The 27,650-nt window shown below is 41.9% G+C and overlaps 1 protein-coding gene across 2 annotated transcripts; it reads left to right on the top strand.

Moving 5' to 3' along the window:
• The first annotated feature begins 568 nt into the window (after nt 1–568).
• atp9b (ATPase phospholipid transporting 9B) lies at nt 569–27,432 on the top strand. Of its 2 annotated transcripts, XM_053863368.1 has the most exons (30): nt 569–708; nt 1,650–1,823; nt 5,142–5,292; nt 5,968–6,081; nt 6,591–6,699; nt 7,914–7,972; nt 8,171–8,222; nt 9,967–10,061; nt 10,453–10,533; nt 12,138–12,213; nt 13,050–13,126; nt 15,772–15,932; nt 16,557–16,699; nt 17,002–17,114; nt 17,713–17,952; nt 19,950–20,111; nt 20,220–20,312; nt 21,054–21,137; nt 21,877–22,047; nt 22,108–22,206; nt 22,286–22,375; nt 22,569–22,713; nt 23,198–23,262; nt 23,346–23,501; nt 23,587–23,651; nt 23,768–23,876; nt 24,227–24,284; nt 24,474–24,677; nt 25,520–25,552; nt 25,958–27,432. In XM_053863368.1, exons 1-30 carry the CDS (start codon nt 629–631, stop codon nt 26,092–26,094), a joined length of 3,396 nt encoding a protein of 1,131 aa, XP_053719343.1. In that variant the 5' UTR covers nt 569–628; the 3' UTR covers nt 26,095–27,432. The 2 variants fall into 2 exon arrangements, with proteins under 2 accessions (XP_053719343.1, XP_053719344.1); XM_053863369.1 differs by lacking the exon at nt 25,520–25,552.
• Nucleotides 27,433–27,650: the final 218 nt, after the last annotated feature.

Genomic DNA, 27,650 nt, shown 5'->3' with positions numbered 1-27,650 from the left:
TTTTTTTTCATGGGAACTCGGGTTTCCTCCCACAGTTCAAGACCATGCATTCAGGGGTCTATGTATGACTTGGCTAGATGGGTGACCTGTCCAGCCATGATGCACTACTACAGCCATGATGTACTACAACCCTCCATAAGGAAACATTTAGAAGGAAAAACTTGCACTGTTATTATTATGTTAATGATGATGATTTGCTTCATATAGTGCATCAGATTTAACCAACAGCAGAGACGCACTAGATGGTAATTACGGTAAGTGTACTGTGTAATAAATCAGAATCAGAATTTAATTTATTGCCATGGTCAGTGGGGAGCCCACCAACTAAGAAAGTGTTTTGGAATTGACAAAGTGCTGACAAAAAATAAATAAATAAATAAATAAAATAAAATAATAATAATAACATTTCGAACATAATAATAATAATAAATTATAAAATTATAATTGCAATATTATAGTTGATTGATAAACTCGACAAGTATGTCGTTAAATACAGGTGCATTAAACACACAGATCTCAAATCAAATCACGTTTGAAGTTGACAGCTGTTTCTGTACAATAGGCCGTGAATGCGCCACAAATCCCAGCGCGTGCGCGTGACGTCACTATTGAGTCCGGCCCAGCCAAGATGTCTGACAGCATTCCGCTAGGTCCAATGCGGAAGAATTCGAAAAGGCTGCCTTATTACAACTCAGCTAGACTCTCCAGGTACGGACCCGTCTTCGGTTTGCTGTCCCAGTCTGACACTGTAACTGCCTCTCATTTATGTGCCATTTTGTCGCGGTTCTTTGGCGTCCGACCGCAGACGTGTGTGTTTTAAATGTTAGCTTTCGCTGCTAATGCTGCTGCTGTCAGAGCTTTCGCATCCCTGTCACATCCTTGACTGCTGTTTGCTTTCCAACATGCCAAACTAGAGCTGGCAACTGGACCTCAAAATATAGCCTTTGTTCCGTATTGAACACTCACCTAGCCCGTATTTTCCCTCGCGAAATATTGTTATTGTCACATGACAGAGTCGCACATCCAGTAAACCTCTTTGTGGTGCGGCAATTCTGGTAAGACATTGTCCCCCGCATGTTTATTAGATCATTTTTTCAATATATTGTGTACCTTTTCTGTCGTCGATGGCGGGGCAAAGTAATGTGAAACGCATTGACTGACAGTGATCAAGAATACTTTCAGGATTTTTATTGTTTCTGAGTGTCACTTGTGTCATTGAAGTTGGCTGATTTTGAAATCGAAGTGATAGCTGATATGTTGTGCACCGGAGCACAACTGTTGCATCGGCAGTTGCTACCAGTTCTTGACAAGTAACTTTAGAAACCCTGAAATCTGATTCAGGATGTCGCTCAATACTAAGATCAATAACACTATTGTGCTAATTTCCCATCTGGGTTGTCACCCCGTCCTCTTCATGTATTTATTTACCTCTTATATGACTCACCAGTGTCGTCTCCCTCTTTTCCTTTTTCCCGCTATCTTCATCTCCAACGTTTTCTCTCTTAACCATGTGTCCAAAGTGTGTCACTATAAAAGTGCCCTTTCGTTCTAGCTGATACTTTGTCAAGATCACTGCATAGCACAGATTTTCAGTCAAACTTTATGTTGATAATGGTGCTGATAAATGAACTGCTGCTCTGCCCTCACAGATTCTCTATAGACGATGAGCCTTCAAACCTGGATGAGATGCCTCTGATGATGTCGGAGGAAGCCTTTGAGAACGATGAGAGCGACTACCAGACGCTGCCCAGGGCCAGAGTCAACCAAAGAAACCGGGGCCTCTGCTGGTTTCTTTGTGGGGGCTGGAAAGTCCTCTGCTCCAGGTAAAGACTATGAACCCTTTTCTTACCTGACTTTATGAAGACTCATAAGGTGAGAAGGTAGCACTTGATCTTGTGAGGAAATTTAGTTTTAAAGAAATTCTTCAAGGTGAAAAAGGAAACACAAGATATGAACTGAGCTGAGAATGGCTTCACAGTCGAGTTCAGCTGAAGTTATTCCTGCTCTTGCTTGAACAAATACAAGGACCTTTGGCAACTCACCAGATGAATAGGAAGCTCTACATATTTCACTGTTACAAAACTTCCTTTTTACTCTTCTCACTATCATTCGAACCTTACAAGAAGTCCAGTCCTGTTTCCTTCTGCTGAAAATTACTTATCAATAGGGAACCTAAATCTACGCTTATTCTGGTCGGTCCATGGAACCTAAGATTGGAAAAAAAAATGAATGGAAGTCCGTGCGGAGATCAAAGTGATTTTCTGGTCCATCTTGCCTTATGCCCTGGGTCACTCATATTCTGTACCTTAATTTAAATGCTAAATAATGATGTGGGTTTCAACTATGTTTGTCTTGTAATTTATAATTTATTTGCTTGTGAAAATGCGTAGTTATTTGGACTATAAATCAAACGTTGCATGTACAGTATGACGTCACTACAGAATCCAACTGCTCCTGTACTAAGGCAGATAAACTACCAAAGGTAGAAGATAGCATTACCTGACATGTAGCGCTTGTGCCGCATGCTGGCTCTCACTCGACCGACTGTCGAGTGTTTTTAAAAATAAAGCCCACTTATCAGGGTCTTGTAGTGTCCCTCAAATATGCAGTGTACAACTGAAATGCACCTCTGATACAACAGCACACCTATTGTTTTCATGTTTGTCTGGGTCATGTTTTCAATCCTTGACTGAAGAAACCTGAATTTATTTTGGAAAGACACACCCAATTTCCTGACACGACTAGTTTTGAGTTCCGCGTTTCATTCACATTAGCATTCACATATACATATCAGTTTTCCAACACTTGCTGCACAAGTTGGTATGAATAAAACAAGTTACAGGTCACGTGTTACAGTCCCTGGCAGCAGCAGTTCCAAATGAATGCTTCAGATGGAGACATCCTTCTGTGTTATTCCAAACTTCTGCCAGGGTACTTAATATTCTTCTGTTCACACTTTTCGAGTGACAGTAAATATTAGTGTCTCACGTCTCTGCAATCGTGATTACTGCCATCAATCTGGATTTCCAACGCTCTGGTAGTTGAGCATGAAGTGCACCGGGAGGATAAGGTCGTGTTTTGGTTTGAGCGCCACGATGCACATCGTTGGCTCAAAAAGATTTGCTGGTTAAACAAAACGGTGCATTTTATCGTCTTATAATTAATTTGACTCTGTTCCTCCCCGAAGATTCTCCTCTGTGGCTGGGATTATGTCGAAGCTGCTACGTGTCATATTTATCCACGAATGTTTAATTGATTTTTCATAAAAAGTCGTCAAAGTTTAACAAAAAAAAAACACGTGTATTCAGTTTATTTCGTGGCAAACAGGGCGTTGTCAGTTTAAGTAGCATATTGATTGCCCTCCCTCTCTTCCTAAACTCCGGTCCCCTCGACTAATGAACAAATCGGATTTTTCACAGCTGACCAGTTTGATGCTTTCCAGTAATTTTGTGTGTGCTTTTGTGTGGGATTATAAAACACAAATAATTCACACCCAGTAAGCCCCGACTGTTCAAATGGCATATTATTTAAATAGCATTCATTTGCTTGAATAATCTCTCATATGAATCTGGATGCAGAGTGTACAGAGGCAGAGAAGCACCAAGCCAATACAAACATGACATTTACCAAAGTTGATTTATTTAGCTTTATGTTTTGCCAACTTGCTTAAAAAGTGGAAAGGCCAAGCTGATGAGCATGACGGCATACACGGCTGCGCTCCCAGACAGGTGCCAGTTCAGGTCAGGCTCACATTGTAATTTACCTCCACACATCGCCGTGTTTGCTCTTCATGGAGAGATCCGGCATAAGCCCCCATGTAGTCATTAGCAAGCTGGTGGAAAGTCAAATATCACTTACAAAAGTGAGAGGCAAATTGGAATAGGTAACAAGAATTGTTGCAGTGCAAAAATGATTCAAGGGTTGCGAGTGTGGAGCTCTGTCGACTTTGCCAGACCAAGGTGTTGCAAACCACCTAAGAAGTCGTCTGAAATGGGGGCAAAAGTGTCGATTTCATCCAAATAATTCAGGCTTTAGTTGAATATGATGCAAGCTTGGAAGTAAGCTGGCTATGTATTTTATGTGGTTGGAGTTGAGCCCAAAGTTCTAAGGTTTTTGGGAAGGTTTTGAAAAACAAAGCAATGTCCCCAGCAGAGGGTATGTTACTCCCTTTCAGCACAGTTGGTTGGTTGGTGGTTGGTTGTCAAAGTTTTTTTGGTCACAGAGAAAAGGAATGTAGTAAGTTTTCAACTCTTTTTTTTTTTTTTTTTGTCAAACTGTAGTGAAATGTTTAGCACCTTTTAAGGTATGGCCCTAAGGAAGACTGTGAAGGATGTACAATGCATTCTGCCTTTGTGTTTTCCTTTCATTGACCCCCTAATGCTGGAAAAAATCCTGGGCAGATCCCTGTAGTTGCATGTGTAACTACCAACCTGCTCAGTTCCGACTAAGGCTGTACGATTATGGCAAAAGTTCTATTCTTCATTCACATTGATATTGTGAATCAAGCCATTATTCATTGATTTTTGGAATTTGCTTTTATTGAACTGGAATACAGTATTGATCAAAAAATAAAAATATTGTGAGAAAACCTTTCCTTTTTCTAATAATCGAATTTACGTATATATATTTGTTAGCAATCCTACTCATTGAACCTCAAAAGCAGGAGTGCACACAGTTTCTAGGCCTGCAAACATTGGTTGTCCCATGTCAGTCAAGTGACTCGTGGGTGGGTCCAACTCACTAACACTTTCATGATGATAGTTTTCATAATGGTGACTAAAACATTTATTCCTTGCATAGGCCAAGTGGCACCCAGAGTACCCACATTTTTTCACCTAATGTTATTTCCCTCCATTCATTTGACCAATATGATTCGCCCACATGACGTGCCCTGTTTGAATGAAGAAGAATGAATACGAGAAATCAGATTCCTGAAATCAGATAGTGATCTGTAATACCACAGAAAAATATAATACAAAATAAATAAATGGTTTGCTCATTGTTCTATTATGAATGTTTTTTGTTGCCTTTTGATAGTTTTGCTTCCAACAGACAGACAATAAGAAAAGCTCTCGCTTGTCATGGAATTTTTTTCATGTGCGGCCTATCGACCTGCTTGATGTTCTGTCTCTCCCACTCAGCTGCTGCGACTGCCTAGCTCGTGTTTGCCGGAGGAAAAAGGAGATGAAGGCCAGGACCGTCTGGCTGGGCCACCCTGAGAAGTGTGAAGAGAAATATCCCAAAAACTCCATCAAAAACCAGAAGTACAACTTCATCACCTTTGTACCAGGGGTACGTGAAGATATCTCGTTTTTGTTCGACATGTAAACGATAGAATAAAGTGGAACTAGTATCTGTAAATCAAGTGACAACAAGCTGCGCCCCCATCATGCCTGGCACTATGGAAGTAAATGGAGTTGGTATTTCTCGCATGTCAAGTACGCATTTGAAAATATGACGCTCTCATACAGGTTAACTGTTTTTTGGGTTCTCCATCTCCCCTTGGATTTGTCCCTATTATTCTTTCATAATGGATTTAAACTGCAGGGAACATCAGAAATCAATCACATGTATTTATTAAAAGACTAATGGCTTCATATTGTAGAGTCCCCTTCCTCCCTGAGCTATGAAATGCTGCCATTCTGTTGAAGAAGCAGATATTGTTGTCAATGCTGGGTTTCTCGCTCCCTACTCACTGAATTATTTAATACAGACAAAATGAGTTTGGCAGCATGTGGCTCCTTTGAAGGTCAGAAAGATCATTTTTATTGATCCTGTTGTTCTTGATAAGTGTTAGAAGTTCTACCCACGATTATTGAAGTTCTCAATGCTATGTTTGTCACTTGAAATGCAATTGTTTGAAGGTGAAACACTACTTCGTCAGTACTGGAGTCTCCATTGATAGCATATTTACGTGAGGATTTTTTTCTCCTGCTCTTTATACCTTGACTCTCTGTCTCTTCTCAGGTCCTTTACCAACAGTTCAAGTTCTTTCTCAATCTGTACTTTCTGGTGGTGGCCTGTTCCCAGTTTGTGCCGTCACTGAAGATTGGCTATTTGTACACGTACTGGGCACCGCTGGTAAGTCCATCTCCTTTTAAATGTACACATATTATCTTGATATTTATTCTAACAAGTTACCTGTACATGTTAAAACACGTTGCCTCTTGTTATCTTGAATTGCCTTTTGTGTTCATCGCGCTCATTAGTGTCATGCTATGTCATTTTGGATTATTTCTTGTACATGTTAGTTATATTTATCATTTATTGTTTATTATTTGAGATTTAGGTTTGTTAAATATGTAATGACAGCTGTGGACCAAGTGTGTTTTCTCTGAGGTCCTGCTTTTTCAACCAGTACACTTTTTTCTGTATACTTTTTTTGTTGTCTTTTTATTGTTGTTCATGGGAAATTTCATATAAATAAAAAAAATCAAATATTATATCTTACTATATCTCAGAACTTGTCTGGTCAGATGTTTTTTCAATTGCAAATCAGTGAAATATAACAAATAGAAATGTATGTGGCTGATAATACTGAAGTCACGGGTTAAATAATTACATACAGAACTAATATTTGTCCACTGCAGGGTTTTGTTTTGGCTGTCACAATGATTCGGGAGGCTGCTGATGAAATCCGCCGCTTCCAGCGGGACAAAGAGATGAACTCTCAGCTCTACAGCAAGCTCACAGTACGAGGTTAGTGAGTGAAATCCATCCACTGTGTACCCGTCAGTGTTTGCTGACATTATGATAATAGATATTCAAGTGTTTTGTGACACCCCGAGCCAGTCACCCCCACTTTTCTCACCACCATGCAATTAAGAGACGACACTCCCCTGTCCCTTCGCCAGTAACAGAAGTCGTTCCTCTTGCTGTAATTGCATTGATTTTTCCCTCCTTCCCTTTCTTGGGACTCTATGATCTAAGATCTGTCCCTTTTGTTGAATGTGGTCAATCCTCTAGTGTGATATCAATGACCCGTGCTGAGGATGTCGCACTCACAACCTCTATATCTGCTCCAGTGATTGCATACCAACTTCTTCTCAGTTGTAAGAAGAGAGTTCTCCGAGTCAATATAGCTGGAGTGACCCCGCCTGCCGTTGTTTTTGTCTGAGCCTCAGACCAGAGACCAAAACAGAAGGCTATTACTTTATCACGTTGTTGGTAATCAATCCGTTAGAAGGTGAGAAGAGAGATGGAGGAGCAAACTCACTTGCGGTTTGAGGAGGTGACGTCACTGTCTAAGTCCTGAAATCGATTTCCTCATTTATTTTCGCACCTGTTAAAAGATGCACACCTTCTCTTCAAAGGTGTAAGGGCTGATGGACACTGAAAACATCGACATTTAGGACAGAAATTAAAAGCCCATTCTGATTTCAACCCAAAATTAACTTACCTGCCAGGATTATTTTCTGTTTTAAAGTTTTTGTAGACAGTTTTCTTTGCATTAAACTGATCTGTTAATATATGCAGGGGCCTACGACTGTCATCGATTAGTTGGCTAGTTAGACGTTTGCTGGTTGACAAAAACGCCAACTCACCTGATTGTAGTGTTTTAAATAGTCGTTCAAAAATGTTCTTGTTTTGATACTTTACATCTGATGTACTCAAAATGTGGTGTGGACGATACTGTATGTTTGGCAAATGTTGCTTCTCACTTGAGCTTGTCTGTGCAGCCCTAGTGTATGCACGTTTTACTTGGAAGATCTCAGTAGTGATGGAGTAAGTGTAGTATGATAGCCAGTAGATAAATATCTCCAACTTGTACACAGTTTTCCTGACTTCACAATTGACTTGACGTGACTCAATTATTGTGATGAAATGTTTTCATAATAATTCTGTTGTCAGCCTCAGAATGCCGTGGAGGACATTAGCTTCGGTAACTAAATGTCTTTCATGTTACCCTGCAGGTAAAATACAGGTGAAAAGTTCCGACATTCAGGTTGGAGACATGATCATTGTTGAGAAGGTGAGCGGACATTATTTTGGGGAAAAAATTTAATGTTTTCCTGTACCTTCTGCCTGAGGGCAACTTATTGAATATATAGTGGTTTGACTTTCAGTGAATTTTGGTCCTGTAATGCTAGTGTTTTTGGAACAGTCATGCAAGTGTGTGAAGTTTCATAGCGAGGGAGTTGCTCAACACGATCTCCACTTCCTTCTGCAGAACCAGAGGATTCCTGCAGACATGATATTTCTGAGAACCTCGGAGAAAAACGGTGAGTTAACAAAAAATTATTATTATTATTTTTTTAACATAATGCTTATCTCAGTCAAAAATGCGCTGGCGGAATAAACAGATTACAGACACAAGAGAAATACCGGATTTACAGAAAAGGGGTGTTTGCAGGGGAACCGAAACAGTTATCGGAAATTCAGACTTTCAACATTGGCGATATTTAGTTTCTTCTTATTTTGATGTTGAACATAAGCACGAGATAAAATCAAGTCACTTTCCGAATTTATTACTCAGCCAACGTTGTTTTTTCTTTTTGTTCCTCTCAATAATGACATTGCTGCGGCTGAGTGTGTTTAGCGAATATATACCATCAATATGCATACAGCATCAGTTTAAAGATCTTGTTCGTCATTGGATTCCTTTTTAATTGCACAGATCTTTTGGGATTTATTGCACCAAAAAGCCTGCACAACTCTTCATGCATGTGTGGATAAATTCAGTCTGTGTTTGGGTGGCTCTACTGCACAAGTTCTGGGGGTTACTGTAATGTTATACTCACTCTAATCGAGTTTGAGTCTTCTTGATGGGGTGAACTTCCGACGAGCTATGATAATTTAGAATGTGCATTTTAAATCTTGTTGGTTGCAATAGCATTGTAAATTAAAGGTTAAGCATAGTTTAAAGAACCAGTTGCTGGTCAGTAACGATTCCCTTCTTTGACCTCTTTTATATAGCATAAACAATAACATGCCACCTGGGGTTTTACCAGAAGTGAAGGAGATTTGACTATAATTTGAATCTTCCACCAGTGTTTTTTCTTTCTTTCTTTCTTTCTTTCTTTCTGTGTCACCTATCTTTAGTTATGCTAAACCCTGGGCTGTTTGTCGTCACAATGACGGCTGCTGGTGATTCTCATGAGTTATGTTACATTGTTGTGGTGAAGGATGAAGCAAATTTTAATGAATGAATAAACTGCGTCAGAGTTTCGCCCGGTTCGGAGGGGTTTTGTAACAAATCTCGAGGACAATCTCTCCATCAATCTCTGACATGCCAATAGACGTGGCAGGGAGCTGATGTCTTTATACCCACTTACACACTCACGCTCCATCTCTCTTGCTTACACTCACAACCATTGATCTTATGGATGGTCTTCAGTAGCTGCAGCAGGGAAGCCTGAGTAATTGTGCTCATGTTTTCCATCATACTTACACCTTCAGGGACAGTTTAGAGCTGACCTTTACCCTCGCTGTCCAATATTTGATCTCATCCATCTCGCATTTTATGTAATGTTACTGTAGATCAATGCAGGTCATGACTGCTCAGTGGGCTGATACGATGCTTACAGACACCACAGCTGCACAGCTGCCCATTATTATTCAGACTAATTATTGCGCTAATATACAGATGACTATAAGTCAGTCTTTAAATCTATAGCGATTATTTATGTTTGACGACGACCTTTCTAATGTATCGTAGGGATGCCCTTTGAACTTAGGTGGTCAGGATCACCAGTACCATCTTGTTTGTGTTTTTAATGGCACTGCTTTCCCTACTTCATTCTTCATTTGACTGTAGAGGTTTTTATTTCACTTCCTTTTGTGCCTTTTTATTGAAATCTCAATTAAATAGTTTCTCAGATATTTCACTTACTTTGCTAACAGACCGACAAACGCCAACAAAAACAACCTCCTTGGCAACACTAGCAATGATTGAAGTTTCTTGATAAATTGAGACAGGAATTGATGTCGCTCGTGTCACGTCTGGTTCCTCTCCCGGTTCCGCAGGTTCGTGTTTCATCAGAACAGATCAGCTGGACGGAGAAACAGACTGGAAGCTGAAAGTAGCTGTCAGCTGCACACAGAGGCTTCCAGCAGTCGGGGTGAGAAGTGATTTGTGACAGCAAAGTGAATCTTCCTCAGTGTTATCGGAGAAAAGAGTCCTGATGTCCCTGAAGCCATCGTGATCTATTGAAGCTGCCTGCTGTGCAAAATGTCTGAAGTCTGATTATCGTACCGAACTCTTACATGTTCTGTGATGCTTCTGGACTTAACTCAAAAGCCCCTCTCCCCATGTCCACTTCCAGATATTATAAAAAAAGAGCATTTTACTTCTATTGTAATTTTCAATTGACTTTTATGCCTTGTATTTATTTAATGTGTCTAATTTGAGCATTTGGAATTGAGCTGAGCTGATTTGAACGGCAGACATAATCTCCTTGGTCAAGGCAGTAAGTTAAATAAAACCAAACACTTTAATCTCTCACTCTTCAGGACCTGTTCTCCATTAGAGCCTTTGTCTACGCACAGAAGCCTCAACTGGACATCCACAGCTTTGAGGGAAACTTCACCAGGGTAAGCTGTCTGTTCAAACCTTCAACACCTGCAGATACCAGTTGAATCACACCGACATTCTGTGTATCATTGCAATTTGTTGATATTAGCTGGTTCCCACCGTTTTTCTGAGCAATCAGCAGCTGTTTTCTGTGTCGATGTTGAATCATTCTGACAGAGAGCACCTCTGATTAATATTTCTAAACCCCTATCAAATATCATCGAAACGGCTCAGCAGATTTAAATCGACACAGCAGCTCTCGGACGGTGCAGGTGCTCTTTGTGTACCTGGATTGTCAGAGATTGTGTATCGCTCTAATGTGTTGACAAGTTGTGACAAAAAGACCTTCTGTGTCCATCTGGGCCTGTTGTTGTCACCAGCAGGCGAGCCTCTTGCATCACAGACAGGTCCCCCTCGCCTCTGCTCCATCTCTCCCGTGCTGCTTGCTCAGTGATTTTTTTTTTTCTTTTTTTATTAATAGCAGATTAGCGAAGCCCCCACAGAGAGCAGAGCTGCATTACAAAGGCAGGCTTTGTGGTCCGTCTTCACTCTTGGCCACACACCAGGCTTAGTGAGCAAGCACTTCCTCCACTCATTCATCCTCCATGGCCTTCCTTTACATAGTGTGTGCTTTTAGTCTGAGCAGGATGGGAAAAAAAGTGCGTTCCCACAGATCCACAGCAAATTAACTTACCTTTTTATGAGGGCTTTTTCTTCCTCTCTTTGAGGCGCATGCTTGTTTCTGTGGAGATCCTGTGGTGGTTATGAAAACCTTGATCGTAGTCCCCCCCCCGCCTCGTCCTCTTATTTGAGTGGACAGATAGGATGTGAGTGCTCATAGGTATCATAATTATCATATCATGTTGGGAATCAGAGCTGAAACTGGAGCCTTGACTCTGCAGTCCTGACTCTGCGTTCGTCTTTATTTAAGAGTACGGTGAAACATTGTGAAACAAGAGGCCCTCATGGGGTTTTTTTATCACAGCCACTCATCTGCGTGTCCTTTTTAAAGTAGCCACTCTAGACACGCCAAATGCTGAGGACGGCTTATAGAGAAGCATCTTTGGTGCTGTTCATTCATGCATTTGGAGAGAATTTCAAAGTTATTTTGATACATTCAGATGAGTTTCAAAGCCTTGGCAAAGTTTGTTGTTAGGGCCAAATTCGTTTACATTTAAGCTGTCCCTAAGATTCCAGACGAAAGCTATGAAGCTGAACATGCTGACTGCTAACTAGAAGCCCATTATTTTACACTGTCTCATCCGTGATAATCGTTGAGTCTAAAGGTTTTCCCTTCTTTTGTTTTCTTTTCCATACTTTTAACTGTAGGGGTGGGGCAAAAACAGCCAGCAGAGTCTGGACCTCTTTAATTCATGATTGGATTTGTTTTTAAGTTGTTTTTAAAACCAACTCAAGTGTTAAATGCACTTGAAGAACAAGAGGAGGCTTACTTGCAGAGACCAGTTTGCTGGTTGCCAAACTATGGTGAAATTTGTTGTGTAGTGGTTATTCAACTTTATCTCAGTGAAAACCCTGGAATGTACAGTTGAGATACACATTGTCTCTTAAATAAACTCGCGGATGACTGAGCTAAGATATTCTCCTTGTCTGGTCTGTGCTGCAGGAAGATGCTGACCCTCAGGTACACGAAAGCCTGAGTATTGAGAACACTCTTTGGGCCAGTACAGTTGTAGCATCAGGTGAGTAAACACCTCTCCTTCTGCTCCATCCTTTTTTCAGATCGTATCTTTTCTAACAGTGTGGATGCTGGGTAGTTAAAACGTCTGGATTTCATATTTTGGCTGATGTAATCCTCCCTCGCCCCAGCTCAGCAGTTCCCCACAGAAAAGGCTTGTGTCAGTTGAGAATGTTTGTGACACCCCTAGTGACGGAGGTGCTATTGATTTGCGGTGCCGCTCAGCCCCTTGGCCCGACCTTGACCAGAAGACTCAGCCTGACTTGGGCAGATTGCATCATCTCTGCTTGGGAGTGCCGTCACCGCCGCACTAAAGCTTGATGATTCTACTGTGTCGCCGTAGGCACTGAATCTGGCCTCCATCCAGCTGCGAAAAGAAAATAGGTCCCTTCGCATGCTGAGCCACAAACGATTTGTCAAATTATTGTATCACATTTAGTATTTTTCAACTTCAGGCAGCACCACAGGCCCTTTCTGCATTACTCTTCGTCCTTTCTTTTAGTCTCCTGTCTAACTTGATAGTAAAGGATTTTATGGTGCGTGTTCAGGTTCACTAGGTCCATTTCACACCCTTTAACTTCATTTTATATTAATGGCTCATTAATGCTTCGCTTTAAGGCCACCTTAATGAATTTGCAAATAAAGATGGCCGTGTATCGATTAGGTTTTATGAGCTCTCTGAGGTTTCCTGAAAGTCTGGCCGTATTAAACTGACTTGAGTGACATCAAGACGAAACTGCTCCAGCTCTGCCTTATTGTGTTTTCTGTCATGCACTTCATCTTACTTGACCACCTTTAGAAGTTAATGAGCAGCATTACTTTCCCCTCTCTGGTTGGCAGGCACAGTGATCGGGGTGGTGATCTACACAGGCAAGGAGACTCGAAGCGTTCTGAACACATCCTTTGCCAAAAACAAGGTATTTGATCTTGTTTTATTGTTTAATAAGTTGCTTATTCGGTTTTGGAGTTACAACATAAAGTCAAAAGGAGTGGTGCCTCATTGGGATGCAGCACGTTTGGACAATGAAGGAAAAAAAAAAGATATTTTTTTAGCTGGAAAAATTTAAGCAAGGTGTACATGTACTTAACAGTCAACCGTAATATGAAGTCGTCATAGTATAAAACATGTTCTGAGTGCAGCGCTCTGCTGTCAGCTCCGTCTCTGTCTGTGAGAGAGACCACCAAGCTCGTTCACCCTGGGTTAACATTTTTAACGTATTTAAATTGACCGTTTTGTGGTCATTTTATTCTCAATGGTGTACAAGTCTTTCCACTTACACTGCTTCCTCATCCTTCTGCACTGAAGGTTTCGTCACCCTGAAGATACAACTGAGTTGGCCAATGTGAAGCGGCTAATTTGCCTGAAGGGAAATTAACTAAGTGAGGATTTAAATGAGATTTCCGGACATTAAAGTTAATCCATTTGAATCCCCATTGACTGTTTTACCTTCAGATTGGGGAGATTAAAGGAAGTTTGATCCAGAATATTTAATTTAACCTGATGAGGGGTGATGAGAAAGAAAAGAATAAATCTGATTCAGTATTTTATGTGTCTAACTCCTGTCTCTCCTCACGAGTTTTGACACCAGTGTGTTTATTAAGAACACTGGTGGGACCAGACGTGCGGTGTGGCTTGGCGTTGTGTTGTGTGTGAGCTTGACGGCTGAGAGAAATTCAATATTTCAAGGAGATGATGTCAGAAATGCCAATACTGAGGCTGGGGATTGGGAGAGAAAGTCAATAGAGAGCAGCTGAAGTCGCAAGATCCTTTGGCCCCATATATTCTGTGGTGACGCCGGTCAAGACAATACCTGCACTTGATCAAGCTGATAAGATGCCAGCATATTGATTAACTGGAGGAATTGGCGCCGAAAATCATTTCATATGAACATGAAGAAGGAGAAATGTTGTTTAATAATAGTTGAGTTCGGCTACTGGTCTCTTAAGATGTCAGTTTCCTCTTTTTCCTTTTTTAAAAATGTAATCATTGTTTATTCATTATTATTATTATTATCATTATTATTATTATTATTATTAAATACAAAGCACATGTAACTAGGACATCCTTGTTATTGAATTAATTTTTATTCATTGATTTTTGTTTGTTGTTGATTTAAAAGGGTTCTAAAAATGGATGTAAATATGTAAATAGTGTAATATAAATAGTGAATGTGTTGTTATTGATAGATAATTAGCAAGTTGCATGAAGTCGCAGAATAATAAATAAATAAATAAATATATAATATGGATTAAGATAAACAAATATTATTCGATTATCCATAAATTGTCTGGTAAATTATTGGTAGAACACTTTGAAAGTTACATTTTTTTGTGTGATATTGTCATTGCAATTTTGAGTCAATCACATCGTTTTTTTTGTTTTGTTTTGTTTTTTTTTGCAGACCCCACTTCAAAGGTTATCTGTTCCATAATGTAGATGCAGATCCATTGTTTCCTCCATAGGACATATGACCATGATAATGTCTAACCAATTTTCCATTAGTGGTGTGATGGGGTTCAAGCATTTTTTAATAAATGCAATTTGTAATGAGAAACAAAATACTCACTTGAATAAAGAGTGATGATGTTCCTCATTTATTCACTGCAGGTTTCAGAAACGACTTAGTCTATGCCAGCTTTCGAGCCACTAAACTCTAAGCTGCGACTGTTCATCACACACGCTGCACTACAAGCCACCCAGGCAGATCGAATCAGTCCTTCATGTTTAATGGCTTTGGGGTGAACGGACTAAAATATGCACTTGTATTCATTGATAACATCTTGAGGTTGAGATAATGGAGTCATTTTTGCCCCTCTTGACTGAATGAGTAATGACTTCATCTGAGCCTTGGAAAATTTCAACCATGCTTTGTTCATGAAGAAGCAGGTCCTCTGCTTTTCAGGCGGGCACTGCACACACTGTGTTAATTTTTCCTCATTTCAATCCACCCAAAACCTCCTATTTTTCATAATAACTCAACCATGAACCTTGTAGAGAGGCGCTGGAGTAGGGGTGGGGGGGCTTCACTCTTCCCATGTCCACACTTTGATAAATCAGTCCTCAATTCTCAGGGTGATGGGCGGTGAGGCAGTAGAGGAATTTCTCCTCCTTTTTATTTATGCTTGCTCCCTCCCCTTCCTTTCACGGCATTCCTTTATTTACGGGAGTGGAGATGTTATGTACTTCTGAGTTTGTGAGCAGTGTGTCAAATGAAAGCATCTTGTGTGCACAGCTTTACAGCGGAAAGAAAGACCCTTTATTTGATGTCTCTTTCCCACACAGCCTGTAGATGCTCATCATTTTGAGAGGGTTTTTTTTCAATCTTCTTTTGGCCTCTAGAAATCTGTTCACATTTTTCAACTTGACACATTTTCACACTCATTCATACGAGGAAGGCTCAGTTTCTTCTCTCCGTTTCTGATTAATCTGCAGTCTTTTATTTAGTGTTTTTTTTTCGTTCAAAGCTTGTGACTGATAATATTGTGTCATTCCAATGAGAAAAAAACAGAACATTATAATGTTTTTTTTTTTTATTTAAGTGACGTCTCTTCTCTTTGACAGGTCGGCCTTTTGGATCTGGAGTTGAACCGCCTCACCAAGGCGCTGTTCTTGGCCCAGGTGGTTCTGTCAGTGGTCATGGTGGCACTGCAGGGATTTGTTGGTCCCTGGTTCCGCAACCTTTTCCGTTTTGTTGTGCTTTTCTCCTACATCATCCCTATCAGGTGATTCATGATGCTTTGATGGTGATTTAAAGTGACTGAAACTTTTTGGTCTCACTTGTATGTAGTTTTTCATTCTAAAAAATGTTTTTTTTCAGTCAGTGTATTCTCTATTTGGTTCTGTATATTACTAGGAGGTTTGAACAGTTTTTTTTATCCCTTCCTGAGAGAAAGGGGTGTGGAGCTCAGTCATCCGGTAGAGACTCAGTAGAGCTGCTGCTCCTCGACAGCATTCCTTCCTGGTAGGGAACTCTGGACTTGTCCAGCTGCGAGGATGAGGTCCTGGTACAGACTGAGGACACGCTGAAAATAATATGTCCCAGCAGTAAGTCCTCAATATTCTATGCGACGAGGTGGAGGAGGTTTCTGGGATGGGGGCAGTCTAGACCTCTGCTCTGGCTGCTGCCCCTGTGACCCTGTTTTACTCATGCTACGTGCATTCAACGAAGATCCAAACCTTTGAATGTTCTAAAATATCTTCCAAACGGAGTGTTTTTGTTCCTTAGATGCACTCTGACCTTCCTCATATTCTTTTGATGCAATCCATTTCATTTGGTAAACATTTGGACTTCACATGAATGTATATTTTTGAAGGATTGTGTCTCAACATATATTTTCTTTGTGCAGCTTGCGTGTAAATCTGGACATGGGAAAGTCGGCCTACGGCTGGATGATCATGAAGGATGAAAACATCCCGGGAACTGTTGTGAGAACAAGCACCATCCCAGAAGAACTGGGCCGACTGGTCTATCTGCTGACAGACAAGACGGGTAAGGGTTTGAAGAAAGTTCACAGAGCGCTGAAAATAAACTGTCCGCCAGTTGTAATATGGCGTAGAGCATGTGTGTCAAAAATAGATCCCTTTTTCTGAATGTTGATATGAGGACCTACCAAGATTAAGGGGGGAGGGTAATTTCTACTCTACTATTTGAACATTTAAATAGCTTCTTTAGTTTCTTCAAATGTTGCCCTACAACCGGATCTTCACCAGTTACAGTCCAAGTCATTTCACTCAAGCTCGCTGAAGTTAATTGGTGATATTGTGATGAAAGTCTTCTCTTTGCAACTGCAGGAACTTTGACACAAAATGAAATGATCTTCAAGCGGCTGCACCTCGGAACAGTATCCTACGGCACAGACACCATGGACGAAATACAAAGTCATATTATCCAGTCGTACGCTATGGTGAGTATCATCACTACATTGATTTTGGTGTGATTTGGTGGAGTTGTTGTGGCTATACAAAACCGGCTGTACAGTACTTAAAGGACATCGTACACATTGGCATGACTACGTAAATGGTTCCAAGACATGAATTTTACATGTTATATTTCTGTCTTAACACTTGACACTCAGAATTTATATTCGTCAAAGGAAACGTATTGTTCATTCATCGTGTGTCATCCCTTTGCGACTGACTGTACTGCTAGCAAGTGTTTTTCTCTCTGGGTGGCTCGAATCAGACTGTGGTCTCGACAGAATGATATTGTTTCCGCTCAGCCTGATCCAAACAGCTGCTCAGCTCAGAGAACCATCTGCCCAACACCCTCATGTGTAATTTGAGCTCATGAAAAATGACAGCACTGTTTAGGCTGAGTTTTAGTAGCAGTGGATGAGCGTTTCTCAAGCCTTCTAATGAAAATTGCACTGAAGGTTTTCCTCAGAAAATTCTTTGACTGCTAACATTTAGATGCAGCAAATATTAAACATCGCACTTGCCAATATTCTTCTGTTATATGGCTGGCATTGTATTAATTTTTTCCACTCCTGCTTTGCTAACTAGCCTGCAAGTGGTGGCACCAGTGGCACCACACCATCACGGAAAGCCCAGACATCAGGCCCGAAAGTCCGGAAGAGCGTCAGCAGTCGGATTCACGAAGCTGTTAAGGCCATCGCCTTGTGCCACAATGTCACTCCCGTCTACGAGTCGTCCACGAACGTGAATGGAGAGACAGAGATTGCAGAAGCTGACCAGGACTTCAGCGATGACAACCGAACCTACCAGGCCTCCAGTCCCGATGAGGTAACGCTTGGCTTACATTGAATGTCATAAGGGAGTGAGAGTAGGGCACCAGTGGTGGACCTTGCCAGGTAGAGAGGCACATGTTTGAAATTACTTTTACGATCTTTGGCACCGAGTCCTTTTAACACCGTTACACCAAAGAAAAAAAATATTTTATGATCTGTGCTTTATACACACAGTCATTCAAGGTAAATAGAAACCATCAACCTAAAATACTTCTGTCAGGATACTTGGCCACCAGCCTGATAACCACTTTCAAAAGTAACTGCCACCTCAAAAGAATATTTGCTTCTGGAATCAGTTGTTGTGTGAGTGTTCTCACTGTAGCTGCCAACTGAAGTCACTTAAAAATGATGAAGCACCTTTTCTCCAGATGCATTCACATCTGCTGCCTGTACTTTGACATTAAGAGGGCGAAAGGCTCTTTGGAGATTGGAGGTCAGATGGACCCACTGCGCCACACTAAGACCTTCACCCTCTGCAAATGATTTTACAATTCTGGACAGAAGTAAAGTAGCCGCTGCTCTCCCTGTTATAGTAGTTCAGATCAGACAGCACAGTCGATGGAGAGCAGAGAATGCTTGAAACAAAAGGACAAAGGAGAGAATAAAGAGTTTATTAGGAAGTGGACACCAAGTGCCACCAACAATCACAGACTTGCACGTCTCATTGTTCAGAGCAAATTGAATATTGATCAGTGTAGGTAGAGCAATGAAAAGAAGACACTGTGGATATAAATAAATATATACATCAGAGAGAGAAAGTGTAGAAACGTGAGATTGATCATGTTACAGCTGCAGGCGGTTCGCTGGAGGGACGCACTCTGGTGTCACTGCTGTTTACGAACTTTCCAAATCTTCCACTCCACTTGGAGTACATCACTTAACACATTATTTGAAGAGATTTAAGTTGGGCTTGGTGATCATGATTGGAAATATTGATTGGTTTTTGAGAGTATGTCATCAGTGCAACCACCTTTAGTAGTTACTCAGTGTTTACCTGCTACTTTGGCAGTGCATGTATAGGAAGATAGTGGTGCCTGTGGCACTGCTCAGGTGTAATGGAAGCCTAAGATGCTTTGATAGCAGCAGACTGGTGTCTCTCAGGTTAGGCAAGTTTGCTGTCCAATCGAGTGCACTAACCTCAGCTTCTGGTATCTTTGGCAGTACAAGTCCTGCTGGAAAATTGAATCTGTATCTCCATAAAGCTTGTCAACAGAAGGCAGCATGAAGCGCTGTAAAATGTCCCGGTAGATTGCTGTGTTGACAGTGTACCTGTTGATTGCCAGAAACCCTGCAAATGTATGTCTGTGTGTGTGTGTGTGTAGCCTCAGAACACACAATCTTGACAGGATAATGACGCGCACATAGGCCGGGTCTTTGACAGAGCTCAAAGGGGGCGAGCGAGAGAAATGACTGGGTATTAACAGGAAGTCCCAATTTGTAGATCGCAGTATAATAACAACCTTTGAGCCAGCAAATTGAAAATGAAGCCTTTGAGAATCGAGTCGTGTGCAGCTGAACGCTCTCTCGGGGGGGTGCACTTCCTGCTGGGGAGAGAAAAAAGGAGAAGGAGAAACAGAAAACACTTATCTGGAGCTGAATGAGATCCAGAGATCGACTGCCATGGAGATGTCGAAACTCTGATGCATTCAACTGCAAATGAAATTAATTAAACAGCGTGTGTTTCCTCTCTAAAAATAAGAGTTCAATCATGAAACTGTCAATTTAAAAGAACTCATTTTTCTTTGACTCTTTAGTAGTTGGGTGTGTAACAAAACCTATGCCTGAAATAGTTTTAATATAGACAGTTTAGAATTTGAAAGCATTTTTTAAAAACGTGAGCGCCGTAATGTCGAATGTAGGATGCTTTGAAGGACTGGTATTGAAATTGAAATACGAATATAGAATTAAAGATGGAACAACAGGGTTAAAGTCACGTTTTTATTTTTGCTTGAAATGATAGACATTTCTTGTCTTGATTGTCTGCCTTTCCAGGTTGCGCTGGTGCAGTGGACTGAGAGCGTGGGTCTGACCCTGGTGAACCGAGACTTAAACTCCCTTCAGCTTAAAACTCCGTCAGGACAGATTCTCTCCTTCCACATCCTGCAGATCTTCCCCTTCACGTCGGAAAGTAAACGCATGGGCATCATTGTGAAGGTGAGGGACCTTTTTTTTTCCTTTCAAGTTATGATTTAAAGTTTTTCCACGTTGTGTTTGTGACTCAAAAGGTTTCCAAACCTGTTTATTTTCTTGCTCTTTGATCAGGATGAGTCATCGGGTGAGATCACCTTCTACATGAAAGGCGCAGATGTTGCCATGGCGAGCATCGTTCAGTACAACGACTGGCTGGAGGAAGAGGTGGAGTGGGTCGTTACCAGGCACCTGAGACACTGTAGAGGGACGAAGTGGCTCCTGAGAATTGGATTAGATAAAAACACACAGCAAAACACTAGTTATAAAATAAGAGCAAGATGTCCTGCCAACAAACCGTGTAACATGCTCATTGAACACGAAGGCAGGAGCAGAATAATGAACGATTCAACGCTCCAAACTTGTAATTGGGACATTCATGGAGAGATCAACCGGCCGTGAATGTCTCCACCAGTTTGGTGGTGGAAGGTCTCGTGTGCATATGTTCATAATTATATTGGCATTATTGAGTCATGTAGCACCGGGGGCAGCTTCTGATTTAATTAGTGACCCAGATAAAGCAATGACAGTATGTCATATTCCCGAGCCGCGGTGCTAATGATGTCCTGTTGGCTCTAATACCCTGCTGTCCACTGCCGCGCTCAGCCCGCGCGTCAATAACCAATCAGCAGGACAGATTCGCCTCATTGGTGTTTCATATCAAAAATAAACTGCCGTCCCTCGCCTTGTTTTAAATGGGCCCAGTGTGTCTCACCGGAGGCTGTTATGTGCCATTGATTCATTTCCGAGTCGGTAACAATACGCTGCTATCGACTGCTCACTTCACACTACTTAGTCTTCAGTAGTATCTGCCCTATTTACCGTTCTGCTAATTAGATCGTCCAAATTTTCAAACACAGTTCTCTGTGTCGTTGGTGAAAATATAGTGTGAGTCTTTTCTCATTTCAGTGTGGCAACATGGCCAGAGAAGGTCTGAGAACGCTCGTCGTGGCTAAGAAGTCCCTGTCTGATGAGCAGTACCAGGACTTCGAGGTAAGTTTCACTAATGAACTCCTAACTGATATGTGTAACCATCCAACAAGATGAGCGAGTGCCAAGGTACAAGGTTTTTTTAAGGTAGTGGCTCCCAAACCCTTGCACCCCACCCCCACTACATCTGTATATATAGACGTATTGCATGTATAAAAAGTCATTTCATCATGCTGTGTTGTTTATAGATCGCTACATCCAATGATATCATAGAACCAAACAATGTGAAGGAGACGACTGAACAGAACTGCGTGTCAGCAGCAGCAGCAGTCTACAAGCTTCGGGTGCAGTGGTGCTCTCTGCGCCATAGAAAGATGGGTGGTGAACCCATCTTAAGCATGTGGATCACGTCTAAACTAGTATTCAAAACCGCATCGAGACTGACTCATGAGACAAACTCGCAATGTTCTGAACTTGAACTCCTCACATCTATTATTTATATTAAAACCCATAAGGGGCGCTGTTTTCGCCCACGTATCCGAGGTTCCGACACCACAGTCGGACTCATCTGCTGGATAGAGGAAAGATACAGAACGGATACAAAGATATACTGTATGTGCCTGGATGACTCGTGTGTGTGATGTCTTCCAGTCTGTGATTAATATAGTAAGTCGTCAGTCTTGGTGGTTTCACTCACCCCTGTGTCCTGCTGAGCACCACAGCCTTAGATTTTGCAGTGTTGGACAGATGGGTTGAAGTGATTGAGTTGCACTATATAATGTGTTCCCTCTTATCTTGACAGAACCGTTACAACCAGGCCAAGCTCAGCATCCACGATCGAGCCCTGAAGGTTGCCGCAGTTGTGGAAAGTCTTGAGAGAGAGATGGAGCTACTCTGTCTCACTGGCGTGGAAGACCAACTCCAAGCAGATGTCAGACCCACGCTGGAGCTCCTGAGGAACGCTGGCATCAAGGTGAGAGCGAGCTCACAGTCACTCATTCACTGCTGAACTAACTCAACCTGTTTCATCCAGATCTGGATGTTGACTGGGGACAAGCTTGAAACTGCTACATGCATTGCCAAGAGTTCCCACTTGGTCTCCAGGAACCAGAACATCCACGTCTTCAAACCGGTACATACATCTGTCCTGTTTGGCAGTGTTTATGAAAGATTGTTCCGGTGTCTGATTACATTGTCTGGCTGTTGAGCAGGTCTCAAGCAGAGGAGAAGCCCATCTGGAGCTCAACGCCTTCAGGAGGAAGCATGACTGCGCCTTGGTCATCTCTGGGGACTCCTTAGAGGTACTTGGACACAGAGGGTCACTCATGGTGACATTGAGGAGGCTCAAGCTGAAGAAGCTAACAAATTAAAAACATGTTATGTTTAATGATGTTAGATGATATCTTCTGCCACATCAGCATTTCCCCTTGAAAAAATGAAAAGTAGGGAAACACTTTTTAACTCAGGCTCATGGTTGGCTTTCCTTGTTTCCAGGTTTGTCTGCGATATTACGAGCACGAGTTCGTGGAGCTGGCATGTCAGTGTCCAGCCGTGGTGTGCTGCCGCTGCTCTCCCACACAGAAGGCCCAGATTGTCACGCTGCTGCAGCAGCACACCGCCAATCGAACCTGTGCCATCGGTGAGTGAGGGCGGTGGCATGTTGAGCCCACAGACACCAGCCTGAGTGGGAGTACAATTTCTGATGTATAACTGCGTACAGGGCAGAAGTATGAGCTTGGTTGGGGTTGTTTGGCTTCAATTTCCTCTCAATACAGATATGCTGTGTCTGTTCTGAAAAATATACACACAATCAGCCATATATTGTACAGGAAGTACTTTCTTGGATGATTATCCACAGGTGATCGATACTAACCTGGTTGTACTTTACATTAATAAGGCTGTTTTTTTTTTCCAAATTCTGGGAAATAAACTGAATTAAAAAGGAAGATTGATAACTAAATGAAATGGATTATCTTTAATAAAAATATTTATGGTATTCGTGATAGAAGAAAATATTTTTCTATTAAATTTCCGTGTGCTTAACAACTATTTCTAAAAGTTCCTGTCACTGCCACAAGATGGCAGTCAAGGCTCGTTGATCTTTACAACTCATTCCCCGGCAGGTGATGGAGGAAATGACGTCAGCATGATCCAGGCTGCAGACTGTGGTATTGGTATAGAAGGAAAGGTAAACACACTTCTGGTGATACCAACTTAGATTGAAGAAGTTAATGAAATTATTTACGTTGTGACCTATGTGTTGTCTGACAGGAGGGGAAGCAGGCGTCTCTGGCAGCCGACTTCTCCATCACTCAGTTCAAACACATTGGCCGACTGTTGATGGTCCATGGCAGGAACAGCTACAAGCGCTCAGCCGCTCTGGGTCAGTTCGTCATGCACCGAGGGATGATCATCTCCACCATGCAGGTAGAGACCAGTCCTAGCTGCAGCTGATGTTTTCTTGTTGTATGTTGTTACTGACTCCTCTTCATGTCTCGTCTCTTCAAAACAGGCTGTCTTCTCCTCCATTTTTTATTTTGCCTCTGTTCCCCTGTACCAGGGATTCCTCATGGTTGGGTAACTACTGTTTTCTTTGGGTTCGCTCACGCATTTATTTGACCAACACCAAAGATGACTGGCCGGACTAGTATGTGTCGATGACGTGCTTCCTCAATGAACTGATCTTTGCGCAGATATGCCACCATCTACACCATGTTTCCCGTCTTCTCCCTGGTCCTGGATCAGGATGTGAAGCCAGAGATGGCACTCCTCTACCCAGAGCTTTATAAAGATCTCACTAAAGTACGATATATTCCATTGAAATAAGAAACCTGTGTGCAGCTTCAGAAATGACTTGTTTACACTACTATTCATAACAAAGTATTTTTTAACATTGTTTCAAATAAGTAGAAGTACATTGTCTCTAGCTAAAGGCAGGATAAAAATATATATCGATGTGAAATGATTATTGTTGTAGCTTTTTGTCGTTGTTAGTATAAGTATGATATTATATATTCACAGTACAATTTTATTTTATTATTTTGTATAATTGTTTTCTATAATGATTTACTGACATACAGCAAATAGATAAATTTTGCGGCTTTTATTTTTTATGGATGAAATTTTTTAAAACATTTTTTTTTTCCTCTCAGGGTCGCTCACTGTCATTCAAGACTTTCCTCATCTGGGTTTTGATCAGCGTTTATCAAGGTATGTACATTAAGAGTCAATAACAATGTACTGATTCCATTATTACATTTTAAAATATTATCTCCAATATTTGGTCTTTAGTCTGAGTGTTTAACAGATGTTTGTGTGGTTTATGAGTAAAAACACCCACAACAAAAACCAAGAAATGCCATGACCACTGTTGTTGTAATGACATTCATCGCTCACTAGGGGGCATCCTCATGTACGGCGCGCTGGTGCTGTTTGAGTCGGAGTTTGTCCATGTGGTTGCCATTTCGTTCACGGCCCTGATCCTGACCGAGCTCCTGATGGTGGCGCTGACAATCCGCACGTGGCACTATTTGATGGTGGTGGCGGAGTTCTTCAGCCTGGGCTGCTACCTGGCCTCCCTGGCCTTCCTCAACGAGTACTTTGGTAAGTTGTCGCTGCACTTTCTCACAGCGGCCTTCACCCTCAAACTCAGACGTGCTTCAGCAGTAGATTCTCAACCTGTAGCTGCAATTGCTGCACCAGAGGATTGTTTAGATAAGAGCACCTTGGAGGACTGAAGTCAAATCTGAGTAGTAATCTGCTCATCTCTGAGTTTAATAAGATGATAAAAGGAGTCTGGAAGCCAGTGGTCTCTTTCTGGTCATTGTTAAGAGTCTGTATTGCTGTGATAAGGTGCACCCTGCGTCATCACATCGGTACACGACACAGTTGCAGATGGTCATAATGTAATGGCCGATTCTCATTTTTCTTATGACAGCAAGTTTGCTTAAGTTTCTGCAAGGTCAGCTCATAATCTGTATTGGCAACTCCATTAGCACGCCGCTATCTTAGCGGCATTTGTGACATAAATGTCCTCAGTGCTGAGTTTAGTCTTTTTTACGGCGCATTTAGGCTCCCTTTATTTATGAAATTGTACCTGTTATGTCTCATTAGAACTATGTATCAGGTTGCAACAGCCACACTGCCCCTATGGTTTCCGGTGGTACTGCTCCATTTGGTCTGTATCCGTAAACTTTGTGGAAATGTGGTACGGATGAAATGAACCCAGAGCACGGACAGAAGGCTCCGTCCATAGCTGGATCTGTATGGTACGCTGAGCGTATGTCTGCCTTATGTAGATGAGGTGAACTGTCGTGTGCTTTAGTGACATAAGAAAACCTACCTGTTCAGGACCATGAATGTTGGTCAGTTGTGTGTTCCTGTCCTTCTCTGTCTTTGCTTCCTCTTGATTTCTGCTGCACTTCTGTCGTCCGTGTTCACTTCAGGAATAGGCAGAGTCTCTTTTGGAGCTTTTCTTGGTAGGTGCCGCTGTGACCCGACGGTGGTCCGTTTGTGCTTGTCCTTGTCCCGTTCCCATCTGCTCTTTCTGTCAATGCATGCCTTTCATGTCGTTTCTTGTTGTGTTGCATGTGTGTATATAAAAAAAAGCATGACCAAGGGAAGTGTCCATTAACGTTTTACATGAGTCTTCACGGAGACGAACAAGCAAACTGAACCAGTTGATTGTGTGTCACTTCCTAAACAATAACAAACAGTGCAAAAGAATATACTCGTAGGCGTCACCTTTGGAACCTGCTGTTTTTTATTTTTAGTCATCAGAAAACAGAATTCCATTTTTCCTCCTTTTTAATTTTTAATTTATTTTTTACCTCATCTTAAGCGTGGGCTGATGTCTGAGCTTAACATGGCTGTCCTCCTCCCAGACTTGTCCTTCATCACCACGTGGCCGTTCCTCTGGAAGGTGTTGTCCATCACGCTGGTCAGCTGCCTTCCCCTCTACATCATCAAGTACCTGAAGCGCAAGTTTTCTCCCCCCAGCTACTCCAAGCTCTCCTCGTGAGCCCGACCGCTCCGCAGCACTTTTATACAGTTAGAAAACAGAACTTGCACAAAGAGCCACTGAGAATATGTCAAGACCTAAATCTTGGGTCACTGACATGCTTTTTTTTACTTGAAAACAAAGATGGCTCATGTCAGAAACCTTGACATTTTCCGGTCAGAAACAGCCTGCCTTCGCCAGTGTTGGGTTTTAAAGTGGGACCTGTCGGTTTACACGTTTTTGCAAGTGTTTTTCTTACATTCCAGGTGTTTTTGTAGCCGCCAGCTTGACGCAGAAGCTTTTTTAAAGGTATTTTTTTATAAGACACTGCTTTGTATTACTGACCTCGCAACGCTCAGTCGGGCTGGCAATCAACAGAGAAACAGTGACATCTAGTGGTGAGCTATATCACGAATGTTTCCCGGCCGCAGGATCACGTGACGTTCTGCTTTAAATTTGAACGCTGAAGTAGGACAGGAGAAATTGTATTTCAAATGAAATTACAGTTAGGTTTCACTGCTGACCTGGTGTGACCTCGAGGTCAAGTGCTTGACCTTTCACCTGCCGACTCGATGAGATGTGTAACTCAATCCTCTTTCTGCCGCCGCAGCCCGCCACTACAATCCCGAGTGTTTCTCAAGTACTAACACAACGACCATTTAACTGCGTTGATGACATCATCTGTGAGTCACCGCTCTCGGTTTGTGCCTCATTGTGATCCAAAAGAATCATCAAACAAGTGGATGTTTCTGTGTAACAATTCTGATTGTAGTTGAAGACCCTGGAACACTTGACTTTGCCCCCCCAAAAGGAGAAGAGTGGTGCTCTGTTTTGGGGATATGTGGTATCCAAAATGAGCATGTGGAAATGTCTGCCATTCAAGCGAAACAGAAGTGAACCCTGCGATGTTTGCACATCAGCTACTTTAGCACTAAAACTCTCCGATTAGAAGAATGAAGTCATCAAATTTGACTCCTTTTCAACCAGCAGCTGGACTAAAATTTGAAAGCACAATGCCAAAAAACAAAGGGCCGAGGGTTTTAAACTCACTCCACAGCGCCCCCTTTCTCGGGAGGAACCACTCTGTCAGACAATTCCACTGGTGCGTCTTTAAACGGACGCCGTATTGAGCAGCCCCGAGCGTCTTGTACAGCTGGTGAATTTGTGTGGAGGGTCGACGTCACGACGCTCGAGGAGTCGAGCTGCTGGATGTTCAGACTCAGTCTAGCTGACCTAGTGTTCAAAAGCCTTCTGTCGTTCTGCTGTTCAAAACCGTCGTCGTCCACTGTTTATGTGTTTCTACAAGAATGTTTGTTATTTATAATGTTGTTTATAAATAAATGATGTCTTAAAATGTAATTTCTTTTTTTCTAAGTTGTGAAGAGTCTGACTGAGCATCTGCGGGTGAAATGCTGTGCATCTATCTGTCCGTTTTATTCCATTCTCATATGGGTGCGAGGCCCGGTGAGGTGAGCTGCTGATCATGGATCAAGAGCTGAGGTTCATGGTGTGGCATGCTGCTGGCTCACCCCTCCTTTGGGTCTCCCACTTGGGTGATCACAGACCTGGAACACCTT

This window comes from Synchiropus splendidus, chromosome 4 (genome assembly GCF_027744825.2).
Source record: "Synchiropus splendidus isolate RoL2022-P1 chromosome 4, RoL_Sspl_1.0, whole genome shotgun sequence".
NCBI classification, from domain to species: Eukaryota; Metazoa; Chordata; class Actinopteri; order Syngnathiformes; family Callionymidae; genus Synchiropus; species Synchiropus splendidus.
The sequence above is the reverse complement of the archived record's forward strand: the minus strand, read 5'-3'. Positions and strand labels throughout refer to the sequence as shown.

Bases quoted from the DNA above. Each gene is read 5' to 3' on its own strand.
- atp9b (XM_053863368.1), top strand. From the start codon at position 629: ATGTCTGACAGCATTCCGCTAGGTCCAATGCGGAAGAATTCGAAAAGG. The intron at 1,824-5,141 runs GTAAAGACTATG...TCTCCCACTCAG, and splicing joins TGGAAAGTCCTCTGCTCCAG to CTGCTGCGACTGCCTAGCTC. The intron at 22,048-22,107 runs GTGAGAGCGAGC...TGTTTCATCCAG, and splicing joins TGAGGAACGCTGGCATCAAG to ATCTGGATGTTGACTGGGGA.